Raw genomic sequence first — 20,351 nt, 5'->3', positions numbered from 1 at the left:
CTCAGACATGCAGCTCTCACCTTCTCACTGCAAGATGAAGCCACACAAAGAGGGGAAGCATGAACATTCCAGTAAGGTGGTGCCAGCGCAAGTCTGCTCCATGCCTCTGGCATCCCGGCTGGATGCCCTTGCGAGCAACCAGTGGCTTTTCGGGTACTCTTCTTGGAAGGGAGTCGGGATGAGGATGGTTTGGGTCCGGAGCTCAAGGCTCTGGAGCACTTGCAACTATATTTGACATCAACAGGGGGAGCGGCGAGTCCTTGCTGAAACGGTCCCGGAGCGGGGCCTGGGACACGGCACGGCAGCAGAGAAGCGCACAGTCACAGGATGGTTTGGGTTGAAGGGACCTTCAAAGGTCCTCTAGTCCAACTCCCCTGCCTTGTGCAGGGACGTCTACAGCTAGACCAGATTGCTCAGAGCCACGTCCACCCTGATCTGGAATGTTACCTGGGATGGGGCTTCTACCACCTCTCTGGGCAACCTGGGCCAGTGTCTCACTACTCTCAGCGTAAATCAAATCCCTCCACTCCCTTCACCCAGCGCTTTCCACAGCCTCTCTCCAGCCTTTGGCACAGGCTTTGCCCAGCACTTGCAAGGCAAACTGGCAGCTGTGGTGCCTGATGGTGGTTTCCACCACATGAGAATTCACCCCTGTGGTTTCTGCCTGTGCTGCCACTAGAACCAGCATTACCAGCATGAATGTGGCCATTGCCACAAAGGCTCTGGGTTGTGTGTCCCACCAAAACATCCCAGGCAGTCAGATTGCTGGTTGCTGGTTAAGTCATCACTGAAATAAACCAGCTGGGCAGCAGGAACCTCTGGCTTTGCATCTGATCCAGTCTTCAAGGTCCTGTTTTTCACGGGTCCTGCTGGAATAGGGATGCCCCAAGGATGTCTGACCCAGCCAACATGTTCCTTTCTCCCTCCTGTGTCAGGGTGACAGCATGGGGACACCTGAGGATGAAGAGATGAAAGGTTGTGACAGGCTTAACTGCTCCTCCCCAGCAGAAAAGCAGAATATAGTATTTTGGAAACCAGATGAGCAGCTCTGGCAGCCTGTGCTGTGTGAGTTCTTGGGAGGAGCAGCCTGAGCCAGGAGATGGGTACAGAGTCCATTCTTTGGCAGCTGAGTCTGTGCAGTTTTTATTTAAAACTAAGGATTTTCTTTGTTCCAGACATCTTCTTTAACAACCATTTCTCTGCTCGGCTTCTTCCTTCCCATTCCACAGACAATACTCTCGTGTGGATTGCTGGAGGAGAGACCTGAGCAGCACACCGTTCCCTCTCTGCCAGCTGTATTCTCCCAGATCCAAGAGACTCCTCAGTCCCTGTGGGGAGTGACAGGTTGATGATGATTACAAAAAGCAGATCTCAGAAGGGTTTCTCTCCATGAGGGAAACGGTGCAGCAGAGCTGCTGGGGAATAATAATTACATTGTTATGCAGGAATAAAGTCCCATTTATTTCTGAGAAGGGGATGAATATAGGGGAAGGGTAATGAGTTACTGCAGAGAAATCGGCCCACAGCAGCTGTGCTGGGCAGCGTTTCCCTGGTAGACAACCCCAAAACACTGCACTAGAGAAGGACTTGCAGCCTAGATTGTGTGATGGGTGAAGGTAGGGCTGCCTAACCTCAAAGAGACACTTGTGAGCATCCGCTGCTTCCTGCAAGCACAAGAGATGATGCAAACACTCTTAGCACTGCCACTGACCTATGGCAGGGACAGGAAGCCAAGAGCCCCCATGCCCCCAGTGCCGTGTACCTTCCCGCGGTGGGATGCGTAGAGACAGCTGCTGCCCACAGGGCTCCATACGGCCCACCCAGCTGCTCGGGCACAGCCCGGCGAGCTGCCACGTGCCTTTGTGTTGATCACAGCAGCGCTGTCCCCACCGTACCGGGCTGGTGGCACACGCCCGCGTCTCGCTTCTGCGTGCGTGAACCAGCGATCACCCGGCCGGCCGCCGTAAATTACTAATAGGTGTGTCACTGTGCTTCCTCTTCCTCGCTGCGCTGCCGACCCCTCCTCTGGGGCCAGGGCGGGGGATTTGCCCAAGGTCGCTCCTGGTGTCCACCTCATCAGGACCATGGATGGTCGGCAGCCTGAGTGCTCCCCCAGGTTTCATTGTCCTTGCCGCGGGTCCGTGGGAAACAGCCCTGGAGATGAGCAGCACAAAGGCGAACGGGATTAAGAGGGGCGCGGGGACGGGCTGTAGAGACGATAGAGGCGGGAAGGGGGAGATGGACAGAGGTTACTGCGGAGGGCGGGGGTTGTCTTGTGTTGAAAAGGTGGTGACACCCCCCAACCTCTCCGGAGCCCTGCATCGGTGGGTGGAGGGAGCATGCTCCGGCAGGGATGGACTCCACTGACAACCTGCTTTGTGTCCCGCTGCGCCTGCCGGCTCCCTTCTCATTGTTTTGTAAAGCTGAGGAGGGTGAGGGGATTTCATTTCACTAATAAAAATAATAACCCCGCGGAAATAGCAACAACATTTCAAATAACATCTCCTACATTAACAGCGTGCACCAAAAATACAGCACATCGAGACAGACATAAAGGAAGCAGCCTCCCCTTGCTGGGGGGCTCTGAGGGGCCGGGGCCGCTACCCCCCCCCCCCACGGCCCCGCCAAGCCCCCGCCTCCGCGGGCCCGCCCCCTCCTGCTCTGCCCCGCCCCCGATCCCGCCCCCTCTGTCCGCCGATTGGCTTCGCCGTACACGCAGCGTCATAATATTGGCGTCGGGTGGGGTGGGCACGGGTGTGATTGGCGGGAGGCGGGTGCGGGGCGGGGCAAACGCTGTCAGCCGGGCCGGGGCGCGGTGCGGCGGGAGCCGCCTGCGGAGCGCTGGGAGCGGCAGCGGCGCGGCATGGCCGGCTGAGGCGGGCGGGAGCCGCCGCCGCCCGGCGCCGCTCCCCGGCCGCTCGCGGTGGGTGAAGGAGCGCCTGGACGTGCGAATGAATGAATGAATGAATGGCGGAGCGCCGCGCCGCAGCATGAGGCGCCGGCCGAAGACCGCGCCTGGGCTCGCCCTGCTCTGCCTCGCCGCTCTCCTGGCCGCCGTCGCCGCCGGGCTGCCCTCCAGCGTCGCACCGCCTCCCGAGCCCGGCAGCGGTAGCGGCGGCCCATCTGAGGGCAGCCCCGGCACCACGCTGCCAGCTCGGCCCCGCGGCACCGCCGTGCCAGCCCGGGGCAGCGCTTCTCCGCCGCCGCCCCCGGAGGAGGAGGTGGAGGAGGTAGAGGTAGCGGTGGAGGAGGAAGAGGAGGAGGTGGAGGTGGCTGCGAGCAGCGGCCCCACAGGTAAGCGGCCCACGCGTGTCTGTGGTGGGTGCGGGTCGGCGACGGCGGCGGGGCCAGCGGTTCCGCGGATAGTTGGACGGGGCTGCCCCTTCCCTCCCTCCCTTCGCCGGGCGGACAAAAGCACGGCCGAGGGTAGCTTCGCAGGGGGCTTTAGGGGACGAGGCCACAGTGATCCCCGTTCCGGGTAGAATGTGGGGCCCACGCGGGCTTGGAACCCCGGGAGTACCGCACGCCTACCAGTCCCGTGTACATGGAGCTGGGCTGAGGCTTGGTGGTGGTCACAGCCCCCTACCCACCTAGGGCTGGGTGGGCAGTGCGGAGATGCCGAGGCTCTGCCCAGCCGGAGCAGGAGCATGGCGGAACAGGTGCTCCAAACATGTACTATGGTCATGTTACTAATGGCTTCGGGGAGCAGCGACGTGGGTGCTGGTCCTGGCTCCCCCACAGCATCCTTCATGACAGCCATCCCCGGTGTGCCCCCTGCTCCCCACCGAGGAGGCAAAGGCGCATCCTTCCCATCAGTGTCACCCACCTGGGTGGTACCATGGAGACGAAGTTGCTCTCTTGTCATCAAGGTTGCCCCAACGTTCATCTCCACGTGCTGGCAGCACAACAGGCCTACCGATAACTTGGTGTTGCTGGAGCCTATGTTCTTACCTCTGTCTGAAGAAGCATTTGCAGCTCAGTTGATGCCAGGGAGAGCCCACGCTTGCGTGCGTGGGACATGATGGGTGTGTGAGGGCAGACAGGAGATGCAGGATTTTCTATTCTGGGCTGCCTGCTCGAGGCCTGATCATGCTCCTGTCACATCTGGGGGGCTCTTAGGGAGATGAGGAAAGCCTGGTGGCAGTGGGAATAAACGGGATTGTTGATGAAGAGTTTGAGGAGCGGAGGGGGTAACAGCAGACTGAGATTGCAGGTGAAGTTTGCGCTGGATGCAGTGCCGAGTGATGGTGCTGGGAGACAAAACCACTGCTGGTCTTGAGGCAGAGACTCCAGGTTACTTTTAAACAGACAAAACTCTGCTGGAGTTCATGGATGGAGCCTTTTCCACTTAGTGGAGAACTTGGCTTCAGTCTACATTTGCAGTGCTTTATGTTTAGACAAATGCTATGGCCCTGAGCCTTTCCTTTTTCTTTTTTCCCTTTCTCCTTGCCTGGAAGTTGTTTCATTTAAGTGTCTTGAGCTTTCTCTGGTGCAAAAAGGATACATCCTGTTGTTCTGGTAGCCTTAGCAGTCTGAACAAGTGGATTAATCAACCTGTTTTATTTGGCTGGAAATATGATCAGCTGAAGATCTGGAGTCTCTTGTTTTCAGACTTTCATTCTTTTCTTTTTTTTCCCCCATCGTGGCTTCTGTTTTTTCTTTCTTTAGAAGACAGAGTGGTTTAAGATTTGGAATTGCTGATAAGATAGGAGGAGTTGAGCTTTCTTAAAGCAAAAGCACTGTTCTCTGTTGTACCGTGATCAGACCTCATGGGCATGTGCAGTGGGGTGCCACCCTCTGGGTGCCAAACAGGGGGGCCCACATACCTGCCCTGAGTTGCCTCAAGTACCTATTTCCCTGTCTGACCTTGGGTGGTGTTTGTTTCTGAGGGTGTCAGAAGGCATTGCCTCTCCCATCTTTGGGCTTCAGTGGTTTTAGTAAGAGCATTCCTCTCATTCTGGCCAAGGGACAAGGATATTGTAAGGCATGAGGTGACTGGCTTAGCAATGACTCTGGGATGCTCTCAAATGTCTGTGTAGGAGCTTTTGTGACTGCTGCCACAGGAGGTGTCAGGGATGCAAGTCAGGAGGTTTGGGGTCTAATCTCAGCACCACCACAGATCCCCCCATGGGCTGCAGTCACCTCTGCTTTTCAGATCTCAATTGGGAAATGGGGTCGGGGTGATGAAAACTCTTCTCCACCATCCTTGGGCGTGCAGTGTTTTTATTGTGGAGGCTAGCATCACCCTTTGAAGTTTTAAAGTGCCAATTATTAATGGCTGCAGCTGCTTGATCTCAGAATTGCTCTCTGGTGCCTGTCCACAGTGGTGATGGCCGGGCTAGGAGCACACGGGCAGATGAGCTCTTCTCAAACAAGCTAATTCGCTATTCATTAGCAGGGCAGGCTGAGGTTAATGCTGGCTGATGGGGCACTGCTGGTGCACGCACAGGTTGGGTGGGTTTCAGGACACCTGGGATGGGTGAGGCAGCAGTCGAAGGAGATGCTGGGTTTGGCAGCATCCTCCCGCGTGGTGTGGGAGCTGGTGGAGGTGGTACAGGTGGGTGGGATGGCCACAGTCTGTGTGGAAGCTGCTTGCTGTGGGTTTTGTGTGTGGCTCCTCTGTGCTGCTCTGCTTGCTGGTGTCCTGCACACAGAGGTTTGCTCTCTGAGCACTGAAGGGACAGTAAGGTCAGTGGGCACCATGGATTTAGCTGAGACACTTTTGCTTTAATTCAAGCAAGTTGTCAATGTTACTTTTGCAGTTCAATAGGTAATTAGTGCTTGATTTGCTTTATGGCATGAAACAAATTAACCTTTTCTTATGCATGATACTTGAAAGGCTTCCTTTAGTTCTGATGGTGCGGCTGCTGATGGGTTTGCTGGTGTGAGAGTCCTCACATCCAGGCTTTACCAAGATTGAAGTTATGACTTCAATGCATTCTTCTCATTCAGATTTAAGCAGCACTTTAGCTACCACCGAGCTGCCTGCTCATTTCCCTCCCTTTCCCTTCCCTTTCCCAGTTTCATGGTGTTTATTTTTCTTTCCGAGCCTGTGATCGTGTTAAAATCCCAGATTTTGTTTTTAAGAGAAGTAAATTGCTAATCCTCATGTTTGTGGAGACAGGCTTAGAAGTATCCCCTGCCTGATGGCCAAAGCCTCTGACACTCCCCGTGGCCCTGCCGCCTCCTTTTGTACGGAGTAGTCTCGTTTTAAAGCAAAAGCTTTGCTGGGAAGCTGGCTTGGGGACAGCTGCTCTTCGCATGGATGCTCCGTGTTGGAGCAGAGGTGTGGCAGCTGTGGCCAGCGTTGTCCTGGTTGGGCTTGCCCTGCCTAAAGAGCAACACTCATTCATTCCACCCGTTTCTGCAGGGTGGTGTTGAACAATGTGGGTCTCTTTGAAGGACATTTTGCTCTGACTCTCTTCCAGCTCCGTGCACAGCAGACGGGTGGGATGAAAAGCCCAAACCTCCTTGCACAGCCTTGCTTTCCCCAGGCTGGGGCTGGATCAGTGGAAGAGCTGCGCCCAAACCCTACATACAGGCATCTTCAGACTGCACGAAGGGTTTCAGATACTGAAAGTTGTTGCCTTCTCTCCTCCCCGTGGTTTCTGTGGTGGTCCATCTGATGTCATGGATTGCCAGGTCGCAGGCGTGCCTGTGAGTCTGATTCCTCTCCTCTGCACGTCATGGGAGGGGACACCCAGCAGTTTCTACTGCAGCCACAGGGCAGGAAATGCAGGTGGCCTGGTGGCTCAAGTCAGTTAACCACAGGAAGGTGTCTTGTGCTGCTGCGGAAATGGGTGAAAGCTGAGTCAGGGCACGCAGTGATGCTTGGTGGGGCTCTAGCCTTTGGCATGGAGCCATCTCTTGCTGGGATGAGCGCAGCCCAGATGGAGGAGGTGCAGCCAGAGCCCCTCAACGGGTGGTGGCTGTGGCTTTAGGTGGGATTAGCTGATGGGTTTAGCTTGTAAAGTGGAGCCTGGCAAATCCTTGGGGGTGGCCTGGCTAATTGGCTGAGTATGGAGGAGGCAGGGGGGTGAGGAGTGGACCCTGTTGCAAGTCCTGGCTTCATTTCCTCATCCAGCTGGAGAGGTGGTGGGTGTTGTTTCTGTGCAAGGAGAAAGATCTGTGCACCTCAGGCATGCAAGAGGCTCCATGGAGGCAGGTATTGCAGGAGGTGCCTACAGCACTGGCAGTATTGTAGGGGAAAGACTCTGGTCCAAACCATGGAACCATCAACAACCAGACCCTGGACCCTGACACACCAGAACTATGCTCCCCAGAGGACTGGGAGCTCTCAATTGCCCATGGGACAGAAACAGCAAAGTTCCCAAAGGCAGTTTTGGGGTTGTGGCAGTGCCCCTTAGGACACTTGAGTGACTCCTCTTCTTCCTGTTAGCTTTTCAGTAGAGATCTTCTCACCCAGGTTTGCCTATGGTCAGCTTTCCCCCTGTGTTTAGCATGACTCAGGAGTCTCTAAGGGCTGCACATAAATGTTTAATGCCTGTGCATCAGGATGGGTTTCCAAGGCTGGGGCTGAGCAGTAGGTGAGACCAGGTGCTTGCAGTGAACTTTTGCAGCCTTAAACATCTCCTGCTCTTTAAGTGTCAGCACAGGTTGTGGCCCTTGGTGCTGGGCTTGTACCAGGCACCTACCTGACTGCCCCTGCTCTGTCTTTGACCCCATGGGTGGCAAGCAGGGGGAACTGGGGAGGATGAGGTGGGCTTATCACTTGGGAAGGCAGTTTAAGCTTTCTTGTTGGAGGGTTGGGATTGTGCTGTGTGGTTACTGAGATGCTTTGCTTTTGAGATGTCAGCAGGATTTATTTTTTTTTTAAAGACATGGAAATGAAGCTCCAGACACAAAGGCTGAGAATAAGGAAGATGGTCTTGTTACTTGGGAGCTGCATGAGAGCAGCCAGCACAGAGAGGCTTTTTTCTATCAAGTCATGAATTGTGGGGTTTGTATCTTTGAGCTTAAAATAAAGGGATGTTGCCCACAGCAGAAAATGTCACATCCTTGCCTCCTCCCTGCCTCCACACTCCTCTCTGAGTCATTCTTGAATCAGATGAATCCAACTGTCCTGACTCAAGATCTTGAGTATCTTGGACTTAGTGATGCTCATGAAAATCAGGATATTTCTGGGAGGATCTAAAGAGCATCCAAGGTCTTATTTGTTAGCTTCCCTCTGCAGGGAACAGTGCTGGGATTCTTCTAATTTTAAGTGATAGCTGAGATCCAGATATCACATCACTGAGCTGCCACTTGGAAATGCCATATGGTAGCCAAGACTGCTGCTGTGTGCAGCCCAAGTTATTTATCTGCCTGCTCTTGGTATTACCCAAAAGTGATGAGACAGCTACTGGGAGACTGAACAGAATCATCATAGAATAGTTTGGTTGGAGGGGTTGAATGAGATGACCTTTTAAAAGTTCCTTCCAAAGTCAGGAGGGACCTCTGCAACTACAGCAGGTTGCTTGGAGGTCTTTCTGATTTGGAATGTTTCCAGGGGCATCTACCACCTCTCTGGGCAACCTGGAACAGGGTCTCACCACTCTCTCTGTAAAAAAAAGTCTTCCTTCTCTCCAGTCTGAATCCCCCTCTTTTGGTTTCAGACTGTCATGCCTTGTCCTGTCACAATAGGCCCTGCTAAAAAGTCTGTCTCCAGCTTTCCCATTGGCCCCTTTAAGCACTGAAAAGTCACTGAAGTGTGTCCCTGGAGCCTTCTCTTCTCCAGGCTGAGCAACCCTGACTCTCTCTGCCTGTCCTCACGCCAGAGGGGTTCTGTCCCTCAGATCATTGCTGTGGCATCCTCTGGCCCCACTCCACCAGGTCCCTATCTCTCGTGTGGTGAGGACTTGAGCTGGCCCCAGCACTGCAGGTGGGATCACAGCAGAAGGGCAGAACCCCTTCCCTCCACCTGCTGCATGTGCTCTGGGGATGCAGCCCAGGAAATGGCTTGGTCTGGGCTGCAAGTGCACATTGCCAACCTGTGTCCAGCCTTTTATCCTCCAGTGGCTTGCCCGAAGCTGTGTGGTGGGCAGGAGGCACCCTGGCCCCATTTGCTGATGCCAGTGTCCTCCAGGCTGTGTAGGCATGGTTGTGGTCCCTAGGGGCTGGCACAGGTGAGGCAGCAGCCAACATTCAGAGTGCCAGAGTGTGACTGGGAGACTCTGACACCACAGATGGGGTTTTGCATGGGGTGCAAAGGTTGCGCCTGTCCAAACAGGTGGGTGAGTATGGGGTGGTTTTGGGGGCTGGCAGCTGTTTTTTGCCCCTGGAGCATCCTGCTGGGGCTGCCTGTTCCCAGAGAGGCACCTTTGCCTTGATTGTGCTCACTGCCTGATGTGGACCAGGCTGTGCCAGAGGCGAAGGTACCCCTGCAGTTAAGGAGCAATGGTGCTGGGCTGGCAGCAGAGCTCATCTCATGGACTACATTGAGGCGTAACCTCAGAGTGTGAATAACCCCATCCTGGAGGGAACTGTGATCCTTGTGCTGCTCTGGTGTAACTTTGGAGATGGCTGCAGCATCTTGGGGTCTACCCAGATGAGCAGTGTGGTGGGCAGCATGAGAACAGGGACATCCAGGACTTCGAACACCCTGCAGCTGTGGGCAGGGGAGCATAAAACAAGCTGTCCCTGAGGAGCAGAGGTCTGGGACATGAGTCTGCTAAGTCAGGGGAAAGATTTCAGAGGTTTTTTGAGAGGAGCCCATGGCCTATAAATACCCAAAGCAAAGTCATTGTGCTGCAGCTAGTGTTTGCAGAGCTGAGGCCAGCTGAGTGTCAGGAAGTGCTGCTGGAGATCAGAGGTGTTTGCTGGAGCTTCCAAGAAGCAGCTGAGATCTTAGTGGCGTGATGCATCTGCTGTCATTAGAAATAAACTCATGCCTGTGCTGGCTGCTGAAGGCAAGGATTTCTCTTGCAGCCGCCTGGCTGGAAGGGAAGGCTCCTTCTGCTTTACCTCTGTCAGGCACTTCAAATAAAACAGGGGAAAAATAAATGGATGTCTGTGGAGCACCTAGACTGCACCTGAGGCTTCACTGAGCTCTTCAGTGAGGTTGCAGTGAGGGTTTGGACTTGCTTCAGAGGTCCTGGAGAGCCACAGGCTTTGCTGTCTTGGCTCATGCTGTGCGTTAGAGCTCAAGGGCTGCCCTGTGCAGTGAGGCATTGCTTGGTGGGAGCAGAGGCTGGGGGGCAAAGTCTGGCACTTTATAATTGGTGGGGGATATTAATATGCTTTATGAGCTAGAGGCTAGGTTGCAGTCTTTCCATCTGCCCTGCCTTGGGGGGTCGTGTGGCTCCAGCACCTCAGGAGAACAGAACCAGTTGCAGTTGATTCTCGTTGAGCTGGCTGCAGTCCAGCATTTCTGGTTCACAGGAAATGATTTGCTGGTTTTAATTTGATGTTAGGGTTGGGTCAGACTGAAATGAGGTGGTGGTTCTTGCTTTGCTTCTGGTAAGCTCCAGGGTCCTGCACCTTGAGTCTGCCCCATAAAATTGATGTTGTTGTTGTGCTTGGGGCTAAATCCATCTCCAGTGTGGAGCTGGAGGGCTGCTGGGTCCCTGCCAGGGGGAATTGTTCCCAGAATCCCAGTGGGGCTTATCTGGAAGGGTCTTTTATTGGATTAAGGCTTGTCAGTCTGGAAGGATTTTGAGCAAGACATTGTAGACTTGGAATAATTGAACCTCATTTGTTTGGACAGAGCTGTTAGTTCCGTAGGAAACTTCCTGACTGCTTGGCAGCCTCCTTTCCCAGAGGAGTGGTGGAAGATGCCACCTCTTCTGTTGGCGATACTTGGCATCCTCATGGCTCCTCTCCTTTCTTCACAGCCAGGGATGCTGGAAAAGTGGTCCAGCTTCTCCTGCCTCCCACCCAGGGCTCCCACAGATGGGCGGCTGTGGGGGCAGCCTGGTTCTTGCCCCCTGTTTTCACCGAGTGTTTGATGAAGGCATGGAGAGCAGGGGGGGAAGCTGGGCTCGGGGGGATTGTGCCTCGCTGCCTGCGGAGAACAGAACATCCAAACACGCTGCTGGGATGGTTTGAGCTGCCCAAAGCAGGTCTTTTGTTGGAGGCTGAATTCCTCCTCTGGCTGATGCTCATCCAGATCTTCCCATGCGAAATGCCTGCCGCCCTTTGTGAGTGGCAGTGCAGCAGGACTGCAGCGCTGGCCAGGCTGCCAGCCCTTGCCTTTGGCTGCAGCCCAGCAAAGCCCTCTGCGGGGCTCTTATTGTCCCCTCTCTGGCAGAGATTTTTGGGGGTCTCTGCTCTTGCTTCACGCACACAGAGGTTCTGGTTCAGTAAGCCAGGAGCCGAGGAGCTTTCCTGGAGCTGCCTGAGCTAATGCAAAGCCTTCATTTGGGCTTGTGCTGCTTAAAGGAGGATTTTTTTTTCCTCTGAACACCTGCTGTATGAATTAAAATTTGCCTTGTAAATGTAACCAATTCAGAGGCTGAGCAGGAGAGATGGGCGTTTGCTTTTCTCCTGGAGGGAAGGGAAAAAAAAAAAAGGCAGAACCTTGAAGGCTTTTTTCTTTCCTCCTCAGGCAGCTCAGCCTTGAAACCAGAGAGAAGCCCAAGTTGCTCTTTGTACCATTCTTAATTCAGTTGCCCCTTGTCCTTATAAATAAGCCACCAGAAACATGACGAGGCAAGCATCTCCACTATTTATAGCTGTGCTGCTCCACATGCCTGCTTGAAAAATCAGCCAGCTAAATGGCTCTGCAGCCTCTCAGCAAAGGGCTTAATGACACAGGCATTTTCTATGCATGGATGGATGGATATTTAAAGACCATTGACGGTGAGCCCTCACCGTGAGCAGGCAGGGTGGTTTCTGCAGTGGGGATGTTTCTCCTGGGTGAAGGGGAACCCTGTCTAGCACTGCCCTGGTGCTGGGGAAGGGGCTCTGGTTTAATCTGCATCACTAACCCCAGTGCCATACTGGCTCTGGTTGCTGGGGATGCTGCTGCTAGAGTGGGTCCTCTTGCCTCTCTTCTCCACCTTGGCTCTTCAGTTGTATGTATTGGCCACACCTTGAGTACTGTGTCCAGTTCTGGGCTCCTCCATTCAAGAGAGATGTTGAGATACTGGAACATGTCCGGAGAAGGGTGACAAAGCTGGTGAGGGGCCTGGAGCACAGTCCTGTGAGGAGAGGCTGAGGGTGTGCAGCCTGGAGAAGAGGAGGCTCAGGGGTGACCTCATTGCTGTCTAGAACTACCTGAAGGGAAGTTGTAGCCAGGTGAGGTTGATCTCTTCTGCCAGGCAAGCATCAAGAGAAGAAGGGGACACAGCCTCAAATTGTGCCAGGGGAGGTCTAGGCTGGATGTTAGGAGAAGGTTCTTGCCAGAGAGAGTGATTGGCATTGGAATGGGCTGCCCAGGGAGGTGGTGGAGTCACCATCCCTGGAGGTGTTGAAGCAAAGCCTGGATGAGGCATTTAGTGCCATGGTGTGGTTGAGTGGACAGGGCTGTGTGCTAGGTGGATCTTGGAGGTCTCTTGCACCCTGTTTGATTCTGTGATTCTATCTAGCCAAGATACAAATTGCTACTCTCCAACCTGTTAAAAGCAAAAATAGCACTGTCTGGTTTTGAAGCTGCATTAACCCTTTGTATCTTTCTGTGCTCTACTTTGTGGCCCCAGCTCTGCACGACGGAGAGCTGCCGGTAACCTTTCCCCGTTGAACTGGTCATGCCACTTTTCAGATCAATCTGCTTTATTCCTGGCAAATTACCCTGCCACACTTTTCAGGCAGCTTTACTCTATTTTGACTGACTGGCTGACTATATTAACTGATAGTGCTGCTTGGGCTGCTTTGATCCTGTATTATTTATGGAAATGATGGCACATAACTCCACGTAGCTGATTAATGCCGCATGTATTTTTAATGTGCGACTTCTGCTGTTTGATCTGTGCTAAATGATGATTCTCTGATGTGTTCCTGGGTTCATTTTGGTTCCTTAGGAAAAGGATATAGAAATGGACTGTTTGTTTTGTTGCCTTCTTCCCTCCCCCCCCCACTCCCAGTGGTCTCATCTTCAAGCTTTCCCAGCTCGTTTTCCTGAGCGTGGCTCAGCTGCTGTGATGTGGAGCATTTACACTTTATTGCTATTAATTTGAGCGTTTCATTGGTGGCATTAATCTAAATTCATCTCTGTGTGTGCAGCTGTTTGAAGTTTCAGGGTGATACAAGGTGGAAAACAACCCCAATCATTTAGGTGATGCTTGGCCCTTCCTGATGTGCAATTGTGGAACTGCAGTTCGGCTGTGACGCAGGTCCAGCAATGCCCGAATGAGAAAGAAACCACTCTGAACTGGAGAGGGTGTCATTAGTGTTGCTTGTGGCCTGTTACTGGGCAGCTGAGACTCGTAGATGTTGTGAAAATGGCTTTAATTGCCAGGGAGGTGTGTGCCTGACCTGCAGCTTCCTCCTCTTGTGGTGTGAGATGTGGTTATGGCTGGGGAAGGAGCGGTGGGCAAAGGTGATGTTTCATCCTGGGAAGTACCCACTGCATCCTGTGGTGTGCATGGCATGTGCAATGCTCTTGGAAGTCTGATGTCCTTCATCCCTCCTCCAAAATCCTTCCTCATCACTAGACATGACCAACAGGGTGGAAACCAGGAGGCTGTTCCAGGAGGACCATCTGTGAGCTGGAGGATCAGCATTTCCCTTCCCTAGGGGCAAGACAGTGTGCGTGTGTGGAAGTTGATTTTATTTGTAGTTTATTTTTGTCTCCTGCCTTCTACACCACCTGCTTATTGTGATGGTGCAGATAAGGGTTGTCTCCTCTCCCTGCCTGCATGCAGCCTGTGGTCAGACACACCTTCTCTCTGGGCACACCATGCTCCAGCAGATACAGGTTTGTGAGGATGCTTTCATCAACAGTGCTGCGAAGATGCAATGCATGCTGATTGAAAACCTTTAAAGGCAGGCTTCCCCCCTTCCCTCCCCCCCTCTGAACAGGGCTTTTTTGTCAAGATCAGCAAAATCTAACTATCTGCTGAAGATCCCTTTTCCTTTAATGGATTTTTCCATCAAAACCAGTTTCAACTTGAACATTTTGTTCAAACTTTTCAGAGCTCCTCGGTCCATGAAAACCTCAGTAAGTTCAGTTTTCCTCCTGTTTGAAAGCAGACACCTAGAAATGCACATATGCAATAGTACTGTTTTCTTGCCCATCAGCTCTAACTCTGGCCTTTTGTGACTGGGAACAAGGCAAACCTTACAGACTGTTTTCTGCTGTTCTTTCCCTGCCCCAGAACAGAGCTGTGCTAACCTGGACAGTGCAGTGAGCCAGTTATTGGGGGAGGGGGAGACTGGGAGGGATGCATCACATTGGGCACCAAGGGAACAGGCAGGATCTTTGGCTCTGACTCCTATAAACTGAGTAGCTTCCCCCAAACACATCTCGATTGCAGACACATGAGTAATGGGGCAGAGGCTCCCACACCTTCGTGGTGCTGCTGGCTGGGGAAGGAGGGCAGGGAGCTTTGTGCAATGCCCGTGGCACTGGCAGAGCCTGGGTGAGGAAGGACACTTCCATGCATCCCTTCCTACCCCAAACTACAGCTTGACAGCTTGAGGGGTGTGGGGAGCGGGTCTGGGGTGTAACTGGGAGCCCAGGATATCCAGGGCAAGTGGAGAATCTGCTGCAGGTTGCCTATCAAAAGCAAAGGGCAGTCTGAAGTGGAGCACTCTGACTTGTCAGCGCTTGCCAGGGCTGGGTGTCTGCTCACTTTGTGCCAACTCGTGAGATGTCTTCTCTGGAGCCTCCCCAGCTTGTGCTCTGCCCTTCCCTGCCTTGGCCAACTGAGGTGTTTTGTTTTTTTCATTCCCAGTGCTTCAGGAAGGATTTTGGGGGATTTGCCTCCAAATTTAAGCTCCCTGGATGACTTGGACCTGAGCGTGGCCATCCCATCTGCCACCACTTAGCTCCCTGTGAACAGCCATGCCATGCTAAGATCTGTCTTGTGGGGTTTCCAGTTCCTGGGCAGGGCTGGTTTGGACCAAGGGGAGCTGCTGAGCTGTGTGGCATCCCTGCATCACATCCAGAATCCCCTTGCCATGGAGCTAGCTGGGGAGCAGATGGGGAGGTGGAGCTGGGCTGCTGGGCCAGGGTTCAGACCATATAAAGTGAAGTGACATAGGAAACTAAATACCTGTTATCAGACAAAAAGCAAACAGAGCCTCCACCTGCCTCCAGCCTTTCTCCCTTCAAGGGCAGGCTGCACGCTTGGCGTGGAGCTTCCTGGGAAAGATGTTTTATTATTAACATGCTCGCTTCAGCTTGGCTGTGGTGTTGAGAAATCCAAGCTTGACTCCAGATAATGAATGACAAACATTTATCTGGACTTAACTATTTTATTCTGAGCTTTTATTTCCCTTCCCCCCCCTCCTGGAAGTTTACAGTGAGTTGTGCACAGCTTGCCCTTTGACGTGGATTAGTGCTAATGCCTCGCAGTTGGAGCTTCCTAGCTTTTTGTGTCCCAGGTGGTTCTTTTCAGGGGAGGCTTTTTTTGTGTGTGTCTCATCCATTTGAAATGAAAACCAGGCAAGAAATGGACTGCTCTCTGGAGGGGCAGCTGGGTAGAAAAGCAGCTCTGGCTTTCCTGCAGACGGTGAGCTTTGGGGTGGGATGAAGGAAGCAATGGTCTTGCCATGCCCAGGAGAGGACCCTTTCCCCTGGCACCCCTGTTTGGTGGCTGGGGGTGCCTGGAGCAATGGCTATCACCAGGTTTTGGCAGGCAACTCCCTTAAAAAGCTTTCCAGTAGGTGGGTAGAAAGTGAACTTGAGCTTGTGGGCTGGAGAATCAGTGTCTTTCTCTCTTTGCTTCACCACCCATCCCTTTGTGATCATGGAATCATAGAATCAGCCAGGTTGGAAGAGATCTCCAAGATCATCCAGACCAACCTAGCACCCAGCCCTGTCCAATCAACCAGGCCATGGCACGAAGTGCCTCATCCAGGCTTTGCTTCAACACCTCCAGGGATGGTGACTCCACCACCTCCCTGGGCAGCCCATTCCAATGCCAATCACTCTCTCTGGCAACAATTTCCTCCTAACATCCAGCCTAGACCTCCCCTGGCACAATTTGAGGCTGTGTCCCCTTCGTTCTGTTGCTGGTTGCCTGGGAGAAGAGATCAACCCCACCTGGCTACAATCTCCCTTCAGGTAGTTGTAGACAGCAATGAGCTCTGCCCTGAGACTCCTCTTCTGCAGGCTGCACACCCCCAGCTACCTCAGCCTCTTCTCACAGGGCTGTGTTCCAGCCCCCTCACCAGCTTCATCACCCTTCTCTGGACATGTTCCAGCGCCTCAACATCTCTCTTGAATTGAGGAGCCCAGAACTGGACACAGCACTCAAGGTGTGGCCTGAGCAGTGCTGAGCACAGAGGCAGAATAACCTCCCTTTTCATGCTGGCCACACTGCTCCTGATTTCAGGACAGGATGCCATTGGCTCTCCTGGCCACCTGGGCATGCTGCTGGTTCATGTTCAGCCACTATCTACCAGCACCCCCAGGTCTCTTTCTTGGAGCTCTATGATCTGTGTGTCCAGAAGTGTAGAAGATCCCTCTTGGAGCTCTGTGATCTGTGTGTCCAGTGTCACACATGTACATGAGTCAGGTGGCCCTTGCCCTTAGAGCTGGTACTTCTCCCCTCAACGTGCTTGTAGCACCCAGTTAGGTACTGAACAGTGTGTGAACTATTTGCCATGTTGAGGTAGAGCCAGAGCCTCCCTGTGCTTCGCCAGGGTCATGCTAGGTACCTGGAGCTCCCATGGATTTGGTAGGATTTTGGATGCCCTTTTGCAGATGGGACTTGGATGTGCTTTTTGCAGGGGTTCTCTTTGGCAACAGAGCTGGTGGAAGAGGAGAGAGGAAGCACCACTCAGCCTCCTGCAGTGTCAAAACAGTCATTATAAAGCCCCAAAAATTGGGAAATGGTCAGAATAGAAATGTCAACAAACCTCTTCTAGCCGACCCACTGGCTGCAGAGGGAGCTCTGTGGTTTTGAGCATCTCTGACTTGATGTCAAGGCTTGTTTTTGGCATGCTGCCTTTGGGGGGGATGGGGATGCCATCCTGCTCACAAGATGCGAGTGCTGCTGAAGGGTTCAGCTCTGACCTTGCAAATCACCGCTTGGAATTTAGTGTCTTGGCTCAGACGTGGTCTCAGCTTTGTGGGTGGGACAGGGAGCACTGTGCAGGGTGCTTGAAACCTTGTGCTTGGCTGCCTCTGTCTCTCCCATCACACTTGTAAGGGTTGTTCCTATTTAAAGAGGGTTTGGCTGGTCTGTGGGGCAGGGCTGTTACTTGTTGTGCTCCACTGAATGGCTCAGTGTTTGTTGTGGGGGTTTCAGAGAACTGACTTTAAGTCATTGTTTGTGGTAGCAGAACTTGTGCTGTTTAATGGAAACATTTTCCTTCTGAAGGTGAGCTATTGCTGGAGATAAATACAGGCAACACCTTGTGGCTGAGACAGGAGCCAGGACTGGACCTGCTGGAGTGGGTCCAGAGGAGGCTGCAACAATGATGGGAAGGCTGAAACCCCTCTGGTGTGAGGATAGGCTGAAAAACTTGGGGCTGTTCAGCCTGGAGAAGGGAAAGTTCTTTGGAGATCTCTTGGTGACCTTTCAGTACTTAAAGAGGGTTTATGAGAAGGATGGGGAAGGACTCTATTGGGGCCTGTTGTGACAGGACATGAAGTGATGGGTTGAAAATAGGAGGGAGGCTTAGACTAGAGAGAAAGAAGACATGTTTTACACTGAGGGTGATGAGACCCTGGCCCAGGTTGCCCAGGGAAGTGGTAGGTGTCCAATCCCTGGAACCACTCCAAGTCAGGTTGTTTGGACTTTGAGCAGCCTGCTCTAGTGCTGACTTTGGAGGCTGAGCAACAGAAGGCATTTAAAGGTCCCTTCCAGCCCATTCTGCAGTTCTGTGACTGGATGGAGCTACAGTGTCAGCAGCAGGTGACGATGGAGAGAGAAGTTCAAGCCAATGTGCAGCACTGGCTGAAGTCTCTGATCTGCTGCAGGGCTCAGGAGTTTAGAGTGAAGGTGAGCAGGAGACAGGGGCTGGCAGCTGCAGGTGGGCTCTGCCTCTGCTCTGGGTGCATGGTGGGGGTTCTGATCTCTGTATGCCGTTGCTGCAGCTGATGGAGAAAGGTTTGGAGTATGACTTAGATGTACTGAGACGTCTCCTGCCCCTGTCTGCTCCCACTCAGCAGGTGCACAAATCTGCTGCAGTTCCTTGTTTCCAATGACAAGTGATGACTTTCTCTGTCCAGGTGTCTTTTTCCATGACGTGCCTTGGCCCATATCAGTTCCCTCTCTGAAAGCTCAACTTCTCTGTGGCTGTGCCAGCAAATTTTATCTCGTCACACTACCCCTGCAGTCCAGTTCGGCTGGTGCTGGATGAAAGCAAAAGTGAAACAAGTTCTCCAAGTGGGGACTAAAGTCACCCCATGTGAGCTGGAGCTAAGTGCATCCCCATGGCCCCTGCAAAGTGTGGCAAGGTGAGCACAAAGCTGCAGTCTAAAAGAAAGGAACAAAACTTAGGGAGCTAGAAACTTCTCTTCCCAGCTCAGAAGGCGTTTTCCATGCTCTATCCCTGCTTGCAGCACATTATAACTTACAACTCCTTTTCTGGCAAGACTTCTGGTGACTCCAAACTAGCCTGTAGCACTATGTCATCATAACCTTGAAACAGGACCCAAATGGCAAAACCTGCCTGAAACCAGTTGTGATTACTCATGCTTGGTGCTCTCCCTCTCCCCTGCTGCAGTTTCTGCTATGGTAATTCCACTTATTAAGCAAGGAGACAAAACACCTTTATTAAACTTGGAAGTGAGCTCAGGAGTAATGAGAGAAGCAGGACTTGCTGGCTTCAGACTGTCAGGAGGTTTTCTGCTCTTTGAGTCTCTGCTCCCTTCCTCAGTACAGCCTTTAAAGTGAATGAGAGAGGAGGAAAGATACTTTGCTGTTTGCAGTGAATAAAAACCTGCATTTAAATCTGTTTATTTAGAGTAGGAAAAAACTGTAGGGAAGTGCACTGGGAATGAGTCCTGTGATGTTGGGGTTTCACTTGATCTCCAAGCTTGAAAATGCAATGAGCCAAGATAGATGGGGGTCTCAGCTCAGGCTCTTGAAATCTTCTTTTTATTAACACTTTGAATGAGTGTTTATTAACACTGTGGATAAAAGAAACCTTTGTTAGCAGGTCTGTCCCTTTGCTCCTCCAGCGGAGAAGCTGAATCTTAAAAGGAACTGTCCTGGGCACCTGCTGGAGTTACTGATGAAAGTTTTCCTTTCACATTTTCTCCCCAGGCTTAAACATGAAATAGCCTCAAACCCTCCCAGTCTTCCTTCTCTTCCTCAAAATAAAGGCAGAAAACATTGTTAAAATGCCTCTGGCTGCCCCTGTGCAGGGTGCTGCCCTTGCTGTGGTGGTCCCAGCCTTGTGTCTGTGGAGAGCATCCAGATGTGCACCAGCCCCTTCAGCAATTAGGCCTGGAAAGGATTTAAAGAGAGGTGCTCCTGTCCTTGTTGGCTTTTGTTCATCTTAACTGCCACGGGAGGAAGGTCTGCTCTGGAGGAGCTGGGTGGAGAGGGGCTGTTGTGGTCCACATGGAAGTGCCCATGCAGCTGGGGGATTGTCTGTGGACAGGACAGGTCTAATTGGTTCCGTGGTCCATGGGAGATTGTCTGGTGACATGGAGGCAGGACAGGCCTAGTGGGGTCTGTGAGAGATTGTCTGGTGATGTGGGGACAGGACAGGTCTAGTTGACTGTGTGTCCATGAGGTGGGTTGGAAGATCTCAAGTTGTGCTGGGGGAAGTACAGGCTGGATGTTAGGAGGAAGCTCTTTACAGAGAGAGTGATTGGCATTGGAATGGGCTGCCCAGGGGGGTGGTGGAGGCACCGTCCCTGGAGGTGTTCAGGAAAAGCCTGGATGAGGCACTTAGTGCCATGGTCTAGTTGACTGGCTAGGGCTGGGTGCTAGGTTGGTCTGGATGATCTTGGAGGTCTCTTCCAACCTGGTTGATTCTATGATCAGGTCCTGTCCTGAAGTGGCACTCAGAGTCTGACCTTGCTTCTTGTCTTGCAGCAGTGTGATCACCCTTGGTCCATCTTCCATTTCTTGTGGATGTCCAAACCCTCCCTTTTAATGAATCTCTCATCTTGGAGTTATTAAAGCACTTTAAGAACCACTCCTGCTCACTGGGCATGGTGCTTGTGCTGCCCCTAAAGACTAAGACCTGCTCCAGAGGCCCTGCATGCCCCAAAGCTGGCCATGGCAGCAATCTGAGGGAGCATCTGCTGCTTTTAGGAGATGCAGAGCACTCCTCTGCCTCTC

The 20,351-nt window shown here is 52.8% G+C and overlaps 1 protein-coding gene across 1 annotated transcript in view; it reads left to right on the top strand.

Moving 5' to 3' along the window:
- Positions 1 to 2,827: 2,827 nt before the first annotated feature.
- MEGF9 (multiple EGF like domains 9) overlaps positions 2,828 to 20,351 on the top strand; it is a 62,759-nt gene continuing 45,235 nt past the window's right edge. Inside the window, exon 1 of the mRNA XM_064170993.1 lies at positions 2,828 to 3,294. Within this exon, the coding sequence (XP_064027063.1) occupies positions 2,964 to 3,294 (331 nt within the window). The 5' untranslated portion in view covers positions 2,828 to 2,963. The remainder of the gene's footprint in view (positions 3,295 to 20,351) is intronic.

The sequence above is a fragment of the Pogoniulus pusillus genome, chromosome 35 (genome assembly GCF_015220805.1).
Source record: "Pogoniulus pusillus isolate bPogPus1 chromosome 35, bPogPus1.pri, whole genome shotgun sequence".
Lineage (NCBI taxonomy): Eukaryota > Metazoa > Chordata > Aves > Piciformes > Lybiidae > Pogoniulus > Pogoniulus pusillus.
Note: the sequence above shows the minus strand (reverse complement) of the source record. Positions and strands in the feature narration are given on the sequence as shown.